Source organism: Tursiops truncatus, chromosome 9, assembly GCF_011762595.2.
Source record: "Tursiops truncatus isolate mTurTru1 chromosome 9, mTurTru1.mat.Y, whole genome shotgun sequence".
Classification (NCBI taxonomy): Eukaryota; Metazoa; Chordata; class Mammalia; order Artiodactyla; family Delphinidae; genus Tursiops; species Tursiops truncatus.
Window position 1 is genome coordinate 48,935,714 of NC_047042.1, and position 19,287 is coordinate 48,955,000.

The window sequence follows — 19,287 nt, forward strand, 5'->3', positions numbered from 1 at the left end:
AGGAGTGCCAGAGGTTTCTGCGCATTAATTTTGTATCCTGCTACTTTACCAAATTCATTGATGAGCTCTAGTAGCTTTCTGGTAGCATCTTTAGGATTCTCTATGTATAGTATCATGTCATCTGCAAACAGTGACAGCTTTACTTCTTCTTTTCCGATTTGGATTCCTTTTATTTCCTTTTCTTCTCTGATTGCTGTGGCTAAAACTTCCAAAACTATATTGAATAAGAGCGGTGAGAGTGGGCAACCTTGTCTTGTTCCTGATCTTAGTGGAAATGGTTTCAGTTTTTCACCATTGAGGATGATGTTGGCTGTGGGTTTGTCATATATGGCCTTTATTATGTTGCAGAAAGTTCCCTCTATGCCTACTTTCTGCAGAGTTTGTATCATAAATGGGTGTTGAATTTTGTCAAAAGCTTTCTCTGCATCTATTGAGATGATCATATGTTTTTTCTCCTTCAATTTGTTAATATGGTCTGTCACATTGATTGGTTTGCATATATTGAAGAATCCTTGCATTCCTGGAATAAACCCCACTTGATCATGGTGTATGATCCTTTTAATGTGCTGTTGGATTCTGTTTGCTAGTATTTTGTTGAGGATTTTTGCATCTATGTTCATCAGTGATATTGGCCTGTAGTTTTCTTTCTTTGTGACATCCTTGTCCTGTTTTGGTATCAAGGTGATGGTGGCCTCGTAGAAGGAATTTGGGAGTGTTCCTCCCTCTGCTATGTTTTGGAAGAGTTTGAGAAGGATAGGTGTTAGCTCTTCTCTAAATGTTCGATAGAATTCGCCTGTGAAGCCATCTGGTCCTGGGCTTTTGTTTGTTGGAAGATTTTTAATGACAGTTTCAGTTTCAGTGCTTGTGATTGGTCTGTTCATATTTTCGATTTCTTCCTGATTCAGTCTTGGTAGGTTGTGCATTTCTAAGAATTTGTCCATTTCTTCCAGATTGTCCATTTTATTGGCATACAGTTGCCTGTAGTAATCTCTCATGATCTTTTCTATTTCTGCAGTGTCAGTTGTTACTTCTCCTTTTTCATTTCTAATTCTATTGATTTGAGTCTTCTCCCTTGTTTTTTTTTGATGAGTCTGGCTAATGGTTTATCTATTTTGTTTGTCTTCTCAAAGAACCAGCTTTTAGTTTTATTGATCTTTGCTATCATTTCCTTCATTTCTTTTTCATTTATTTCTGATCTGATTTTTATGATTTCTTTCCTTCTGCTAACTTTGGGGGTTTTTTGTTCTTCTTTCTCTAATTGCTTTAGGTGCAAGGTTAGGTTGTTTGTTTGAGATGTTTCCTGTTTCTTAAGGTGGGCTTGTATTGCTATAAACTTCCCTCTTAGAACTGCTTTTGCTGCATCCCATAGGTTTTTGGTCGTCGTGTCTCCATTGTCATTTGTTTCTAGGTATTTTTTGATTTCCTCAGTGATCACTTTGTTATTAAGTAGTGTATTGTTTAGCCTCCATGTGTTTGTACTTTTTACAGATCTTTTCCTGTAATTGATATCTAGTCTCATAGCATTGTGGTCGGAAAAGATACTTGATACAATTTCAATTTTCTTAAATTTACCAAGACTTGATTTGTGACCCAAGATATGATCTATCCTGGCGAATGTTCCATGAGCACTTGAGAAAAATGTGTATTTTGTTGTTTTTGGATGGAGTGTCCTATAAATATCAATTAAGTCCATCTTGTTTAATGTATCATTTAAAGCTTGTGTTTCCTTATTTATTTTCATTTGGATGATCTGTCCATTGGTGAAAGTGGGGTGTTAAAGTCCCCTACTATGAATGTGTTACTGTCGATTTCCCCTTTTATGGCTGTTAGTATTTGCCTTATGTATTAAGGTGCTCCTATGTTGGGTGCATAAATATTTACAATTGTTATATCTTCTTCTTGGATCGATCCCTTGATCATTATGTAGTGTCCTTCTTTGTCTCTTCTAATAGTCTTTATTTTAAAGTCTATTTTGTCTGATATGAGAATTGCTACTCCAGCTTTCTTTTGGTTTCTGTTTGCGTGGAATATCTTATTTCATCCCCTTACTTTCAGTCTGTATGTGTTCTAGGTGTGAAGTGCGTCTGTCGTAGACAGCATATATATGGGTCTTGTTTTCGTATCCATTCAGCCAATCTGTGTCTTTTGGTGGGAGCATTTAGTCCATTTACATTTAATGGTAATTATCGATATGTATGTTCATATTCCCATTTTCTAAATTGTTTTGGGTTCGTTATTGTAGGTCTTTTCCTTCTCTTGTGTTTCTTCCCTAGAGAAGTTCCTTTAGCATTTGTTGTAAAGCTGGTTTGGTGGTGCTGAAGTCTCTCAACTTTTGCTTGTCTGTAAAGGTTTTAATTTCTCCATCAAATCTGAATGAGATCCTTGCTGGGTAGAGTAATCTTGGTTGCAGGTTTTTCTCCTTCATCACTTTAAATATGTCCTGCCAGTCCCTTCTGGCTTGCAGAGTTTGTGCTGAAAGATCAGCTGTTAACCTTATGGGGATTCCCTTGTGTGTTATTTGTTGTTTTTCCCTTGCTGCTTTTAATATGTTTTCTTTGTATTTAATTTTTGACAGTTTGATTAATATGTGTCTTGCCATGTTTCTCCTTGGATTTATCCTGTATGGGACTCTCTGTGCTTCCTAGACTTGATTAACTATTTCCTTTCCCATATTTGGGAAGTTTTCAACTATAATCTCTTCAAATATTTTCTCAGTCCCTTTTTCTCTTCTTCTTCTGGAACCCCTATAATTCGAATGTTGGTGCATTTAATGTTGTCCCAGAGGTCTCTGAGACTGTCCTCAGTTCTTTTCATTCTTTTTTCTTTATTCTGCTGTGCAGTAGTTATTTCCACTATTTTATCTTCCAGGTCACTTATCCGTTCTTCTGTCTCTGTTATTCTGCCATTGATCCCATCTAGAGTATTTTTCATTTCATTTATTGTGTTGTTTGTCGTTGTTTGTTTCATCTTTAGTTCTTCTAGGTCCTTGTTAAATATTTCTTGCATTTTGTCTATTCTATTTCCAAGATTTTGGATCATCTTTACTATCATTATTCTGAATTCTTTGTCAGGTAGACTGCCTATTTCCTCTTCATTTGTTAGGTAGGTTTTTATCTTGCTCCTTCATCTGCTGTGTGTTTTTCTGTCTTCTCATTTTGCTTATCTTACTGTGTTTGGGGTCTCCTTTTTGCACACTGCAGGTTCATAGTTCCCGTTGATTTTGGTGTCTGTCCCCAGTGGCTAAGGTTGGTTCAGTGGGTTGTGTAGGCTTCCTGGTGGAGGGGACTAGTGCCTGTGTTCTGGTGGATGAGGCTGGATCTTTTCTCTCTGGGAGGCAGGTCCACGTCTGGTGGTGTGTTTTGGGGTGTCTGTGGACTTATTACGATTTTGGGCAGCCTCTCTGCTAATGGGTGGGGTTGTGTTCCTGTCTTGCTAGTTGTTTGGCATAGGATGTCCAGCACTGTAGCTTTCTGGTCGTTGTGTGAAGCTGGGTGCTGGTGTTGAGATGGAGATCTCTGGGAGATTTTTGCCGTTTGATATTATGTGGAGCTGGGAGGTCTGTTGTTGACCTGTGTCTTGAAGTTGGTTCTCCCACCTCAAAGGCACAGCATTGACACCTGGCTGCAGCACCAAGAGCCTTTCCTCCACACGGCTCAGAATAAAAGGGAGAAAAAGTAGAGAGAAAGAATTAGTAGAAGTAGGAAGAAAGAAAGGAAGGAAGAAAGAAAGAAAGAAGGAAAGAAAGAAAGGAGGGAGGGAGGGAGGGATGGTGGGAGGAAGGAAGGAAGGAAGAAAGGAGGGAAGGAAGGGAAAAAGAGAGAAGGAAGATAAAGTAAAATAGAAAAGTAAAATATAATAAAGTTATTAAATTAAAAATAATTATTAAGAAAAAATTAAAAAAACAAAAACAAAAAAACGGACAGATAGAACCTTAGGACAAATGGTGGAAGCAAAGCTATACAGACAAAATCTCACACAGAAGCATACACATACACACAAAAAGAGGAAAAGAGGAAAAAATCGTAAATCTTGCTCTCAAAGTCCACCTCCTCAATTTGGGATGATTCGTTGTCTATTCAGGTATTCCACAGATGCAGGTACATCAAATTGATTGTGGAGCTTTAATCCGCTGCTTCTGAGGCTGCTGGGAGAGATTTCCCTTTCTCTTTGTTCTCACAGCTCCCAGGGGCTCAGCTTTGGATTTGGCCCCGCCCCCGCGTGTAGGTCACCTGAGGGCGTCTGTTCTTCGCTCAGACAGGACAGGGTTAAAGGAGCCGCTGATTCGGGGTTTCTGGCTCACTCAGGCTGGGGGGAGGGAGGGGCACGGAGTGCGGGTTGAGCCTGCGGCGGCAGAGGCCGGCGTGACGTTGCACCAGCCTGAGGCGCGCTGTGCGTTCTCCTGGGGAAGTTGTCCCTGGATCCCGGGACCCTGGCAGTGGCGGGCTGCACTGGCTCCCGGGAGGGGAGGTGTGGATAGTGACCTGTGCTCGCACACAGGCTTCTTGGCGGCGGCAGCAGCAGCCTTAGCGTCTCATGCCCGTCTCTGGGGTCCGTGCTTTTAGCCGCAGCTCGCGCCCATCTTTGGAGCTCCTTTAAGCAGCGGTCTTAATCCCCTCTCCTCGCGCACCAGGAAACAAAGAGGGAAGAAAAAGTCTCTTGCCTCTTCTGCAGGTCCAGACTTTTCCCCGGACTCCCTTCCGGCTAGCCGTGGTGCACTAACCCCCTGCAGGCTGTGTTCACGCTGCCAACCCCAGTCCTCTCCCTGCGCTCCGACCAAAGCCTGAGCCTCAGCTTGCAGCCCCGCCCACCCCGGCGGGTGAGCAGACAAGCCTCTCGGGCTGGTGTGTGCCGGTTGGCACCCATCCTCTGTGCGGGACTCTCCCCGCTTTGCCCTCCGCACCCCTGTTGCTGCGCTCTCTTCCGCGGCCCCGAAGCTGCCCCCCTCCGCCACCTGCAGTGTCCGCCCGTGAAGGGGCTTCTAGTGTGTGGAAACCTTTCCTCCTTCACAGCTCCCTCCCACTGGTGCAGGTCCCATCCCTATTCTTTTGTCTCTGTTTATTCTTTTTTCTTTTGCCCTACCCAGGTACTTGGGGACTTTCTTGCCTTTTGGGAGGTCTGAGGTCTTCTGCCAGCGTTCAGTAGGTGTTCTGTAGGAGTTGTTCCACGTGTAGATGTATTTCTGTTGTATCTGTGGGGAGGAAGGTGATCTCTGCGTCTTACTCTATCGCCATCTTCCCCTCCTCCCCCCATTATTAACTGAGTAAATGGAGGCTCAGTGAAGGCACGTGTCCTACACACCATGGATAGTTAGACGTAGATAGTTGTCCTGCACACCGTGGATCGTTAGATAGATAGATTCACACCCAGACCTGTCCCATGCAGAAGCCCATCCTCTCTCCTCTGTACCACATGGTGCTCTTGATTATCTTGATTTCTTTCCTTAGGAAGATTGTTCTTAAAGATATTGGCTCGGCCATTTCAAAGTAATGGTTCTTCATAATTAGACAAGCACACTCCATTTCATTAGGGAAGCTGACTCCCACTAAGATTAAAACAGGTGTAGAAGCCATTAACCAAGAATATCTCAGCAAAACTCAAATTTGGAGCATCCCATTTCCCATTAAATATGAAAACCCTGAGAAAGTTACTATCTGTACAAAGTAGGCCAGGAAATGGCACTTTAGTTATTGAATAATCAGCCCACCAACCTGGGAGCAGAGGTCTTGTAATTCTTGAATAGACTCTCTCCCATCTCTCTTGTGCGGGGTCTCACACCCACATGTTATGCCTCCAGCCCACCCTCTGGATGTAGGGTAATGGGCGCTTTTCATCCATTATGAGATCATACTAAACCTGTTATCCTCCTGAAATAGTATACATTCAGGACTTTTTCTGAGTTCACTATTAAATTGTAGAAGCCATTTAACCTTATCCATCAAATGAGAGTAATAGAAACTGCTCTTACTTCCAAGGGGTTGTCCCAGAGTCCCAAAGAAGCATAAAGCTTTTAAAAATTCCCAAGAGCGTGATATTGCAAACGATTGCTCACAAGGTTACTGCTAACTCTTGCCCTGTGGCTAGCTCCCTAGGTCTCTGCACATGACTTTCCCAACCAATCTGTTACTCTGTTCGTTTTCTTAGACAGGTAAGTTATCATTGGCGGATGTTTTCACTTTCATAGGTACTTTAGGGACAGACATTCCTAGGTACTCGGGCAGTCACAGCACACAGGCTGCCTCCTAGCCACCAAGCAGCCAGCTCGGCTCTGCCTTCCAGCTCCCCTATTGCCTCGAAACCTTTAATAAAGCCTGTAAGCAGGTATCTAGGGGCCTGGCTTAGCCACAAAGCAGCTGATTCCCTGGGAGAATGTGAGCATAGGGGAGTCAGAGAAATTAATAGGAAGCTTTCTTCTGGATGTGGAGATGGGAGGGTGGCTGTCTCACATTAGGCATTCTCAAAGTGACAGAAGTTTGAAAAACTGAAAAGAAGTTTATCTTTATGGCATGACTAACCCCGGGTTCTCCTAATCAATATCTTTTTAACCTAACAGACTTGGGTTTTTTTTTTTTTTTTAACTATGCAAGAGTAAACTTCCTAGGAAAAAACTATAAAACTCTTGAAAGGTAGAGCTTCATCCAATCAATCAAGTGTTTATTGAGCACCCCAAACTCAAATTTTAGTCTTCAGGCTGAACTAAATTCGTATCATTTGCGGGAAATATCTATTTATGACATTCTCTTCACAATCCCTAGGAATACGCCCAGCCTCACATGGAAACAGCTGCCTATGTCTCGCAACTATATATGTGAGACTCAGTCATTTATCTACCTATTTCAAAGTGTGTGTATGTCTCTTTTTTAGTGGAAAACAAAGGAGCAAAAAGTCTGATTTTGCTCTGTGTGCCTGAATGAGAAGTCTCCTTTCCTCTAAGATTCAAATGAGAATAAGCCACCAATCACAGCCCACTTACAGTGGAAAACGGAACCTGTGTGAGCACACTTCGCCCTCTTCCACATTTCCAAATGTCTGTTTTCTTCCACAGGACAAAATCTGGAAACATGTGCCTTTCACCAAATACATATAAATGCATAGGCTAAAAACCAAAGACCACAACGACAGAAATTAATTGACGTTTGTAAATTGTGAAGCATACAACTGGCCCAAAGGAAAAAAACTAGGACATTTGTTGTTAGTACTTTCTCTATTTGAACAGTCTTTGTTTTCCAGTGAGGTTTTGGTACATCTCTTATCTAATCCTCCACATACAACACAGGACTGCTTTCTCTAGGCAGGCAAAATTAGTTCAAGAAAAGGGTAGGAAAGAACTCTCAAGTAGATATATCTTGTATGTTATTCATTATTGAAAATGCTTATTTACTATTTCCAAGAGAGATATAGGTCTTAAACTTTGTATTGTACCTTATCTTGAAAATGCATATTCTGTCATAAATGCTATCATAGAAGTCTAATTTCTTGAGGGATCTTTTCCTATCCAAAAGACTATTAAAGTAAATTGCAGTTGGAACTACAAATGCAGGCATTAAGAATAAAGGAATTTTCCCTGTTGTAATATATTTGAATACCCAGGGGATAAACAAGAACTAGGAAAGGTTCAACCAGGTTTAACTAGAAAAGCCCCATCTTTCCGAGCAATAAAATTCCCCACCTTTAAAAAGACAGAAAATAACAGCCAAATATTGAGAGTCATGTCATCAACGTATTACTAAGTCATGTGCAACATCAGATATTTTAAATTACTCTAAATAAATTATATGAAATACTGCATTTTTCTTAAAAAACTGACATTCCAGAAAACACTAGATTAAGGTCCTCCCTAGCCAAGAAAAGTGGAGATAATAAAGAAAAACCCAAGATAGAAGAGACAGACAAAAAAAATTAGAAGAAATTTTTGAAAAAGGGAAGATATTAGACATTTTCAGTCTACAAATATTTATTGAAATTGCAATTAACATGAAAAACATAACCAAAGTCATAAACTAAAGCACATCCGTCAGCACTTCATCTCTGTGATTCAAGCATATGTCTCTTTTCTATAAAAAAGAATACATAATTTTCTATATAAAAAAGAAAATATAAGTTTTAAAGACTCTTTCTTAAGCAAACTAAAGACAGAATTGTGGGTTGTTTTTTTTTCATTTTGACCCAGTTCTCAGGTCAGTGAATCAGTAGTTAAGAGGCAAAAATATTTTCCTTCCCAGTGCCCAAGGGGATATATTAAAAAGAAAGTTATTTCTTGTAAAAGGAGGCTGCACTATCCCAGTGCTTTCACACTACTTCTGTAAGGGTTTATTTTGTTGGGGGCAAAAGAAAACAGTGTTCTCACTTCTCAGCAGGGAATCCCAGTGGGTTTATGGTCCCTTTCCCATCGAAGTAGTCAGTCTCTTCCCTTGAAAGTTTTTTGGTTGGGCAGATTCTCTCCTGTAAAACCAAGGGTGAGAATCTTACTCCTTCACACAACTTTTTTTTTTTTTTAAGTTAAACTCAAAATAACTCATCGAATAAATAAGGGCTGAATAAATCCTCAGTTTATTGAGTGATGTGAAAATTGCCCATTGTCATTTGTGTCATTTGAACATTTCATTTCCATAATATCTAAAATTTCATTTTCTTCTGTCTGCTTATTCGATGATCTTCATGTAGAGAGTTAGGAGGCAGAATTAAAAGCATTGTTCTTGCTGCATCTAAAGGAAGCTGGCAGCAGACGAGTCATTTTCTAGAAAGAAATGTTTCTCTGAACTTTTTATCTGAGTCTGAAAGGGACAATACAGTGAGATTAGTTTTTACTGGGAACCTGAGCATTTACCTCAAAACCCAAAACAATTGGGTCACATTTTCTACAGCCTCTTATATAAGTAAAGTCAAATGAGTCCCAAGTTCTGAAAACCAAAGTGAATTTCTTCTAAGTCTCACTTGTTCAGGACAGTTGAGCCAATAGGCTATGTCAGAACGTCAGCCTAGTCACAGGAAGATCAGCTTGGAATGGATGCTCAGAAGTGAGGCACTAGAAACTGATGAAACCACGGGTGGAAACTTGACTCCTCCCACCTAGCCCAGAGGAGGCTGGTGGGAGGGAGACCATGTAAATGTGAGGGAGGTGACAGCGATAGCAGAGTTTTTGAGATGAGAGATCAAATGGCAGATAAAATTATATTGGAATTATCCATTTTGGTAGCCTATGAAAGACATTAGATTGAGAATGAAAAAGTATGATGGATTTGAGGGACAGTGCAGAGAGAATAATGCCAAGGCGCAGTAATGAATTGAGGTATCTTACCCTGGTCATTTATGCTATTTCACTTTACTTACATTTCAAAGCCAATAAATGGTCTTTTAACCAAGATCATATGGTACAGAAAAGTATAGAGGATTTCTTTATTCCTTTAAAAATTTCTTATTTATAATCAACCATGTTTCCATATGGATTTGAAGAATTTATTCCTAAATTGGCTATAAACATCAACCCAATCTCCAGTTTCTCTCACCTGACCAATCTGGGTGATACCTCTGCACGAGAAATTAGTCACCTACAAATGGTATCTTGTGGTGTGGTTTATGTAGTGAGTCTTCATCTCAACATTTGCAGCTTGTTTCCCTTGCTTTGAGAAGGCTGTTATGAATGTCATGCAGCACTTCTTATAGATTTGTTTTCATTCTCAAAATTTCAGTTGAGTTACTAGAAGTTTGCACACTCCCTTGGGGTATGTTGGTTAATTGCTAGAAAGCTGTGGAGCAATAATCAGTTTGATATTAGCTGTGTTCAGGTGGATCGCTCCAAATACTACAGCATTGTTCTCGCTGAACCGCAGGATCTCAGATCCCAGCTCTTCTACTTACAGATTAATGTTGAGCAAGTTACTTAACCTCACTGGGCTTCACTTTCTTGATAGAGATATCAATAATAATAGTACCTTTCTCAAAGAGTTGCTTGTGAGGATTAAATGAACCAATACACCTAAGATCCATAAATCCATTTAAGAGTCAGAACTCTCAAATGTTAGCTATTATTATTTATACTAGAGTTGTTACCATTGTTGGCGACTTAAGCACTCATCATTTTCTAACTGTGGTACTCAGTTCCATTTCTGTGTCAACACACCATGGGAGGTGTGGAAACTCAGAGCATGTGTAAAATACTGCTTAAATCTAAAAGGACTAAGTGTGAAAGCAGAACGCACATACTCAGAGGTTTTAAATCACAAATAACCAAAAAGGGCTGTGGCCTAAGCCTGAGCATATAAAACTCATTCAGTCATGGCTTGAAAATCCCCAGTGAAGAGTGATAATATCCTCATTACAGCATGTAGGCAAAGACCTGTGAGTATAGCAAGCTGTTAATTTTTATTCCCCTGCCACATTTCTAACAGGCTTCCCCCCGCCCCATCATGTTTTCTGTTTTCTCTGGCTTTGTTTCCTGAACACTTCTGGAGTATTTCCTTTGCCAATTTCTGGATCATTTTCCAGTGTATTTATCTCAAATGGGACTTTTTTCTCCAGTGTTTTGTTTTTCGTTTTTTTTTCTAAACACACCCAATCGTGACTACAGTTGCACAGATTCAAGCTTATTTTCTCTGAAGCTTTGTCAGAAATCAGCCCAGGATTGCATGACAGACTCACATTTAATTGAAAACGTTATATCTTTAAATTTCTCTAGAGAAGGACTGCAGTAGTTTCCTACAAAGTTAATGCTGACTTTCTGACTGGGGGATTTTTCTCCTTCATTCAACTAGCTTTAAAGACTGTACAAGTTGACAGCTTTCAAGTTGAAATGAAAGACTTTTGCCCTTTGGTTTATCAACTGCACTGGCATCTTGACAAAAATTTCTGTAATTCCTCCTCATGAAGTTTTAGTATACATGTGCATCAAAGTCAGGACGTTTCTCATTGCATTGTGAGTCTACTGGAACAAGAAGCTTGTGCTCTTTGATGGTTAGAGTTATCAGTACTGGAAGGCCAGGAAGTAACCAAAACAGGAGTCAGGTACTGAGTAAACTCCCTCTGTACCCTAAACCCATTCAAAGTGTGCTCCATCGTCCAACAGCATTAGCATCACTCGGTACTTAACTTAGAAATGCAGAATTTACCACTCCATCCTAGATCTTCTGAATCAGAATCTCTACTAATGGGACCCAAAATCTGTGTTTTAACAAGCTCTCCCAGTGATTCTGATGCATGCTAAACTTTGAAAAAGCACTACTATAAACTTTTTCATTATTTATATTTGAACTGGATATTTTTGGAGGGATTCATTATTACATCACTGCTTTCAAGAACTCCTTTAATAAGCCATGCCCACACCCTTTAGAGTGTAATTTCAAGTGGTAGATGAAAGGGCATTTCAAGCTTGTAAGATGTATGAAGGAATGGAGAGGAAAAAGGTAAGCCGTATGTCCTTTCTAGTTCCCTGTGTATCAAAATCACTCTCACACTTCAGAAGAGAGCTGGGAAAAATTACTGACCTAATCAAATATCAGTCTCATTTGATCCATTCACTTTTATAGACAAACAAAACTAGTTTCCTTCCACAGTATTTCCCACTCTAGTTCTAAGCAGTTCAGGGAAGATAATAGAGTTGCAACCTCCATTCCCCAAAAGTGTATGCCCACGTGAGGCAGAATGATATACACACCACTGAAACAGAGGCAGAGCAACCTATAGACACAGTGCTGGAGATCACCAGAACCTACACCAAAGTTTATTTCTGCTTTAAAACAAGATTTATCAGAAATAAACTTGGCAGCTTTGATTCGGTACAAAGTATTATGGAGTTAGTACTCTTTAGACCATTTCAAACTAATTTTTCACTATTTTTAGTTATTTATTAATATATTTGTATAGTGGAGGATGTGGTTTTAACTGTTTGCCGTAAGTTTTCAAACACGCTCTGATAGCCCCCAGTAACCAAAGAGAGACCATCCTAGCATACTCTTCATTTTGCTACAATATTGTTCATGCAAATTCGAGAAGTAAATTTATAGTTAGCCACCTCTTTTACTATAAGTTAGTCTGTATAGCAGCCCCCAAATAATGCAAAAATTGGAGGAAGGGCAGAATGCTTGACAACGCTTAATAATTTGTTCGACTTTGGCAGAATCTACTAATTCATTCCTTGTTAATTTTCTCACAAATTGAATGGATTATTTAATGTTAATAACACAAACCCCATTAGTTTGATTCATTTATTTGCTATGATCTAGGTGCCAGGCTTTATGTACCTGAGAAAAGAATTTTTAATGGTATTAATGTTGATTACAGAAATCACCTTTTTTAGAAGTCATTGTGCATGGCTGCATTTATGTATTTCTGTATTCATCTCCCCTCCAGAAGATGACTTTCTCAATTGCAAGCACTGAACTTTGTCTTCGCAATTCTAGGACCTAGTCCAGGATTGAACACACAAAAAAATAAGCATAGTTTCTTCATGAAATTTAGCCACCATTTTGAAAAATCGAAGGATCTTAAATAATGTGTTTAACCAAACTCTAGCAGAATGTCCTTTAAGAAATAGTTGGTTGTTATTTTGAATTCTCCCTTGCCAAATTTTTTAAAGCCAAACAAGAACAAAACATCTCACATTTTTTTCCTTAGTATGCTACTGTATCTAGCCATATAGCACATAACTACAGGGAATAATGAGGATTGGCTGCATATAAAATGTGAAGTCAAAGCCATCATCTTTGCCCTCTTCTTATCCCTTCCTCTGCAAATGGCAGCCACCAAAGCTTCTGCTCTGGACCTCTTGATCCAGAAGGAATAGGGTTTTCAAGTAAGAGTAGTCTTTAAAATGAATCCAGAGTATCAGCTGAATTTCTTATTTTACTTGTTTGTCATGTGCACATAGCAAGTATTTGCTTAGCAAATGCAAACTAATATTTACTAATGCCAATTAGGAAGGTAATCAGATAAAGTCAGTGCCTTTATAAGCCAATATAAATTACTTTCAGATTACCTGATGTTTTGAATTATCTGCACTACTGTTCCACTTTGGTCAGAATCAGAGGTTGATTCTGTCTCTGAAAATACACTATCTGCCTTCTCATGGACACAGTTGGCTGCTTCTTAACGTTCAATGAGTTCTGAAAGGACTCAGTGCATCAGATTCCCAATAAGTGAATTACTATTGCTATGCATTGAATAGAAATGAGTGGTCCTGCAAAGGTTACTGCACTACTGAAAGTCACTTTCAGGCTTTGTAAAAAAGAAGGCCTGAAATCCAGTCAGATTCAAACTGTAAAGCAGAGCATTTGATAAAATAATAATGCAAATAATCATCCCTAATATGTAAAGTCTTGCTAAATTGTTCTTATTTTTGTTGTTGTTAGAGGGAGTCAAGCACAGCTAAATACCTTAGGGTAGTGTTCCTCAACCAGGGACATTTTCCTCTCCAGGGGACATCTGGTAACGTCTGGAAATATATATATATATATATATATATATATATATATTTTTTTTTTTTTTTTTTTTTTTTGCGGTACGCAGGCCACTCACTGCTGTGGCCTCTCCCGTTGCGGAGCACAGGCTCCGGACGCGCAGGCTCAGCGGCCATGGCTCACGGGCCCAGCCGCTCCACAGCATGTGTGATCTTCCCGTACCGAGGCACGAACCCGCATCCCCTGCATCGGCAGGCGGACTCCCAACCACTGCGCCACCAGGGAAGCCGTGGAAATATTTTTGATTGTTATGACTGGGTAGGGGATGCTACTGGCGTCTAGGGGATAGAGGTCAGGAATATTGCTAAACACCCATCAACACACAGGACAGCCCCACGACAAAAAGTATCCAGTCCAAAACATCGATAGTGCCAAGATGACAAGCCCTACTCTAGAGGTGACTAGGAAACTATTTAGGGTGTTTTGTTATGTAGTTTAAGCAATAATTATTTCTGTACAGACAACAATATGTAGTTAAGCTTGATAGCTCCAGAAATGTGGATCCCACATCAGTACTGAGCACCAGGCGAGGTTTCCATCCTTCTTTCTGTGTCCCAAACACATGGACCCCCATATAGAAACTAAGGCTCCCTTATGAAAGCAAAATCACATCAGTTGGGCTCAGCATAGCTCCTGGCTCATATATGAGAAATTAACCACCTGGTTCTCTCCTCTTTTACTGCTAAGTAAACATCACTAACAGATCAGTGAACTTCAGGAGAGCATTAACAATTTCTGTGTTATTCTCCTCACTGGCCATAGAAAAGGGGCCCTAAAAGTTATGTAACGAATCCTTGGATGCTATCAGAAATTATGGGTCTCAGACACACTACAGGAAAAATAAACCTGTCTAGTTTATATCAGTAACCAGGATGTAATGCGAAAAGAACATTTGGGAGACTAGGCTTCCATTGCCCTAGTTGGCTGTTTGTGTACATGTAATACTAAGAACCTATGAACTATTACTCTGATTTCCAATTCTAGAGGGTGACACGTTGATAGATGTTTGGGGAAACTGCCTTTCAGACTGAATGCAGATACTTTGGTTCATTCTCACGTTCACCCTCTGTTCTCGGCCAAATTGTTACAGATGTCTTCCACTGAGTATCTCCATTTCTTTCCAACAGCCGATCTGCAAGATTTTGCACTTTTTTCACCAGTACATGATGTCGTGCAACTACTTCTGGATGCTCTGTGAAGGGGTCTATCTTCACACACTCATCGTGGTGTCTGTGTTCGCTGAGAGACAACGCATGTGGTGGTATTATGTCCTGGGCTGGGGTATGTATTTTCTGCAGCTGAGTTTTGAGCCACCTTTACCTCTGTCTGTATATTCACAGTCTTCTTCTAGTCTTGGTCAGAGAGCAGGCAGGGGCTGAGGTCCTTTGAGGAGAGACGGGACACAGGTGCTGGCAGGAGTTCAGTCTCCAGGAGAACTTGGTAGAAGCTTTTTAACAAGTTCACATGGACTGTGATAGCAGGAGAGTGAGTGCAGCGAAGGAGGGGTATGACTATGAGAATGTCTTCAGGAAACAAACTCAGTTAACAGATGGACTGAAAACATGTGCTGATTGAGAGATCTGATTAGACCCCCTTCAGTTTTATTGATCACCTGTTTGTAGAGCAAAGGAGAATTTCACATTTTGAATTCTGTACTCCCCTACCCTGGACCCACTTCCCTTCCTCAAGAGTGTTCCTTCCTGTCAATCCATCAGCAGGACTCCTCTAGTGAAGGTTCAGGAAGTGGAGTCCAGCTAAGCAACAGACATAACCACATGGGCCTCCAAGTAGAACCTACCTGACCTCACAGTGCATGGCAATGGCTTTGAAAAGCTTATGGTGGGACTGTTTGAGGTGTGGCTGCTGCTGCTTCTTTTTTTTTCAAGGTTCATGGATAAGGTTTATTTTCCAATTGACAGTTTATGTTAGGTGAAACAGTCTCCATACCAGATGAGAAACAGTCACTTATTCATGTGGTTGAAAGAGTGAATTAAGTTAATTGTAGTCTTTAAACGTTTAAAAACAGTCTGGGGGAAAAAAACCTATGTAGTGCTCAAACTGTACTTTTAAAAATACTATTTTATTTATACTCAAGTATGAAAAAAAGGGCTATACTACCATGTTTACATACATACCAATATTGGAAACAATTCAATAATGAATCACATCTACATTTTATAAAGAATACACAAACATTAAAAAACACCGATTGGTTATAGAAGGCAGAATAGAAGAAAAAACGATCAGCTATCATTTTCATTTCCATTAAAGAGCAGCACCCTCTGAGAAGAATCAAATCAGTTAGTAATACTCACCTATACTGCGAAGTAATATATACAAAGGAAAGTTAGTGATTGTACTGATTCTAGTACTTCTACGAAGCCATTTTAATCTTCCTCACACTCAATGCAAAGAAAATAATATGAAGAAAAATATGTTCTCACCATTCACAATAAAAAGAGTCTGCTTCCTTCTGCAGGCCTGGCATATTGTACAGTAGAGAGCACTTCATGGCTCAGGTGGATCAAAGTATCATTTTGATTCTGAGCCACCGAATAGAATCTCATGCATATTTGGTGACTGGACTAACTCCATAGGAGCTGTGATAGATTGAACCATTTCTGTGGAATCCCCAGATCTCCCAAATAAGAAAAGGCCCTACACAAGCAAAAATGACAATCAGTCTGTCCATAAATTCTATCTATAGGCTCTTTCTCTAGTGTAAAGTGGAAAAAGGGGCCCTTTCTTGAGTACATGGATACAAGTGTTGCTGTAGTCTACAGATTGCTGGATTGACACTATGTCTATCATAATGAAGATAAGGTATACCTAGAAACCACTGCCAGATTAAGAAACTTCCACAACTTGTCTCAACTCTTCAAATAATGGAGCAAGTTCCTTTTCTAGGCTGACAATTAGTCCTGTATTAGCATTGCTGCTGGCTATGAAACTCACCACCAAAGGTAAACGACTGAATTGAACCAATCTGGTAGGTGTTATAGTAACAGGTGATACTTTTATTTTTTGAAATCCAAGTTTGCTCCCTTGGTCTGTTGCAAGGGCAAAAGTAGACAAGAAACCCGGTCTCAAAGCATGCTCTGGGGCATTATCACTGGCCACTTTAATGAAAGGCACTCCGCCTGTATCCGATACAGCAATACCATGGAGCCCCTCAACACGTGGTGATTTTTTCTACAGGAATCGTTGTAGGTAATCCGCCATCATGAACCCCTTTCTCTGGCAGGATCAATCTCCACGCCTGGGTTTCTGGGCTGCCTGCTTCTCTGAGCTGTCACTTCAGAGGACAGCTTCTGAGACAGCTTCCTCTAAAAGCCGCTGTCACGTGATTTGTGAGGTGTGGCTACTTCTGTACAAATTGACTAAGGGTGCTGAGGTCCCTGGGGACTCTCTAGAATTGTTCCCTTTCCCCGAGGGCTGCTAAAAGAACAGCTCCACTGGTGGAAGGGAAGCAGACAGATAGTAAGGCAGTGAGAGGGACAAAGCTCTGGGACAAAAACACATGCAGTGAAACTTCCAGAGTGGAGGAGGATCCCGAGGGCCATTCCACACTGTCTGTAGAGCCAAGAGCTGCCCTTACTCTCCACTGACAGGGTGACTATGACTCTTGGAGCAGAAGCTGTGGATTGCCTTCAGCTAAGCCTGACTTTTAATACAGCATTTGGGGGAGCCCCTAAAAATATCCATAAGAGAGGCAAAATTTCATGAGGAGGGAGGATAATTCAAAGGCTTTCTGAAAACAACACACTTTGTAGTTAAACCCCTGCCCAACAATTATTGTTACCAACTGTAAAGAAATGCCTCAGGGAAGCCATGTAAGCAGCCCAAAGTCTTCTCCACAATTTACTCCAGGGATGGCCCTATGCAATATTCATTTACTGGTCAACCCTCCCTCATAGGAACACATGGATTTTAACCAAGTATCAATACATTACCCGAACCCAATGGGATAATCCTTTAATGGTGGGTCAGTAGGGCAGATATTTGGGTTGCCTCAAAGTTGAACTGATGATGCTACAGCTCTTTGGTTGTAAGTAACAGATAATAAGATATTCTAATTTAGTCAGAAAGAGAAATTCTCACACTCTGGAGTATCTCATGGAAGTCAACAGCCAGAATGCAGCAGGGCTACTAAAAGGGCTGTATCCTGGCAGCAGCCCAGCATCCTGGATTTTTTAACCATCCAGTAAGGTTAGAAATCAAGCTTCTGACTATCCTGCCCATCCCCCTCAGGTGCTAGGTCCTCCTGTTTCTCCCTGTCCTCAAAACAGGCCAGCATACAATCAAACTTGTTTTTTGTTGTTTTTTCTTTTAGTCCCAGCCTTTCCTTCCCCTGCCCTTCTCAGCTTCATACATACCCTCCCAGTGATCTCTAGTCTTCTGAAACTGGTCATGCCAGGAATCAACTAGCTACAATTTAATTCCCCCCAATAGCAATTCTGATTATCACAATAATAATGATTGGTACTGGTCAGATGCCTTCAAACTGAAAACCTGAAAATAACATCCCCCCGGCCCCCCCCCCAGACACCATTCCTGTCTGATCTAGTTTACTTATTTCCTTTGAAGTAAAATGTATGGCATACTTCTTGTCCCAATTTTGACTATTTAAAAACATCTGTCTGCCACACTCAGAAAATTTCTCATGGAAGCAAAAGGCTGCAAATTTATTCTTGCTTGTGACATTCAGCAGAGATGAGCACCCTGGAAGGAGCAATTTCTACTGCTCTTTCCATACTGATGCACTGTGAATTCGTTATAAAACTTTTAGCATTATCGCAGTCAGCTCTTTGAAGACATCTGCTTAACACCCATGTTCATGTGTGTTACAATTCAAAGGAAAAAAGAACAAGCTGTTGTATCAAAAAGAAGGTAATGAAAATAAGTAAAATATTTATGGGATATCTTAATCAGAGAATACTTAAAACTTTATCAGAATGATTCAAGTAGAATCCTAAGGAACATCACATTCAGTAAGGTAAGCACAGAATCGTCCATTTAAAAGAATGAGAAGGATTTAAATTCCCATAGATGGTTAGAAAGATAGTCAACAAGTATAGTTCTAAAATGTAATTATTATTTTTTTAAACATGCCTGGGCTAAATCTATCTTTCTCCACTCCTGCACACACTAAAATTCCACCAGACTCTTTACCATTCAAAAATCACAGTACCAAATCTCACTTCTGAGAACAAAATTGTAAGACAGCTATGATGACTTCTTTTAAAGCAATAGCCTTCTCTTAGAACTTCAGGCAAGCATTATCTTTGGATGGGAGGAAAACAAGTAAAATTACAACCAAAATAAATTCTCAACAAAAATAGTTTCACAGAAACTTTAAAGAATTTAATAGAGCAGAGAAGAAATTTCTAGTGGATATTTTTATTGTCCTTTTGAAATTATTTTCACACCAAAACAGTACGATGGCTCCTAAAATTTAGGTCCAATGCCATGAAATAAGGTGTAACCTATGTTTTGAAAAGAGTCTGAAAGTGGGACAGCAGAATATTTGACCCAAGAAAGCTACGTCCTAAGACCTAACTTTGTTTGCAGGTGATGTACATCTCATCCATTCATTTCTGCTGTAATATTCCCCACTCCATCTCAAAGAATTGTAAGAGACAGTATGAACATCACCCTCTGGGTGAAAAGTATCTGGTGGTGAACTTCCCCCCAACAGAAAATGAAAAAAGGCTTCTTTCAGTAGTTACTTCCTTACAAGTCTGCACTGGATGGCTTACTGGTCAATTTCTCTCAGATCGAAGCAACTTCAAACACTGAAGTTTAGTTCTCAGAAAAATCATTTATTTTACAACCCTCT

The 19,287-nt window shown here is 40.1% G+C and overlaps 1 protein-coding gene and 1 pseudogene across 1 annotated transcript in view; one reads left to right on the forward strand and one right to left on the reverse strand.

Moving 5' to 3' along the window:
• The window catches only part of CALCR (calcitonin receptor), a 65,679-nt gene that overhangs the window by 31,864 nt on the left and 14,528 nt on the right, over positions 1–19,287 (forward strand). Inside the window, exon 7 of the mRNA XM_073809707.1 lies at positions 14,576–14,729. Coding sequence (XP_073665808.1) covers positions 14,576–14,729 — 154 coding nt within the window. The remainder of the gene's footprint in view (positions 1–14,575; positions 14,730–19,287) is intronic.
• Positions 15,497–17,999, reverse strand: LOC117313592 (ragulator complex protein LAMTOR3 pseudogene; annotated as a pseudogene).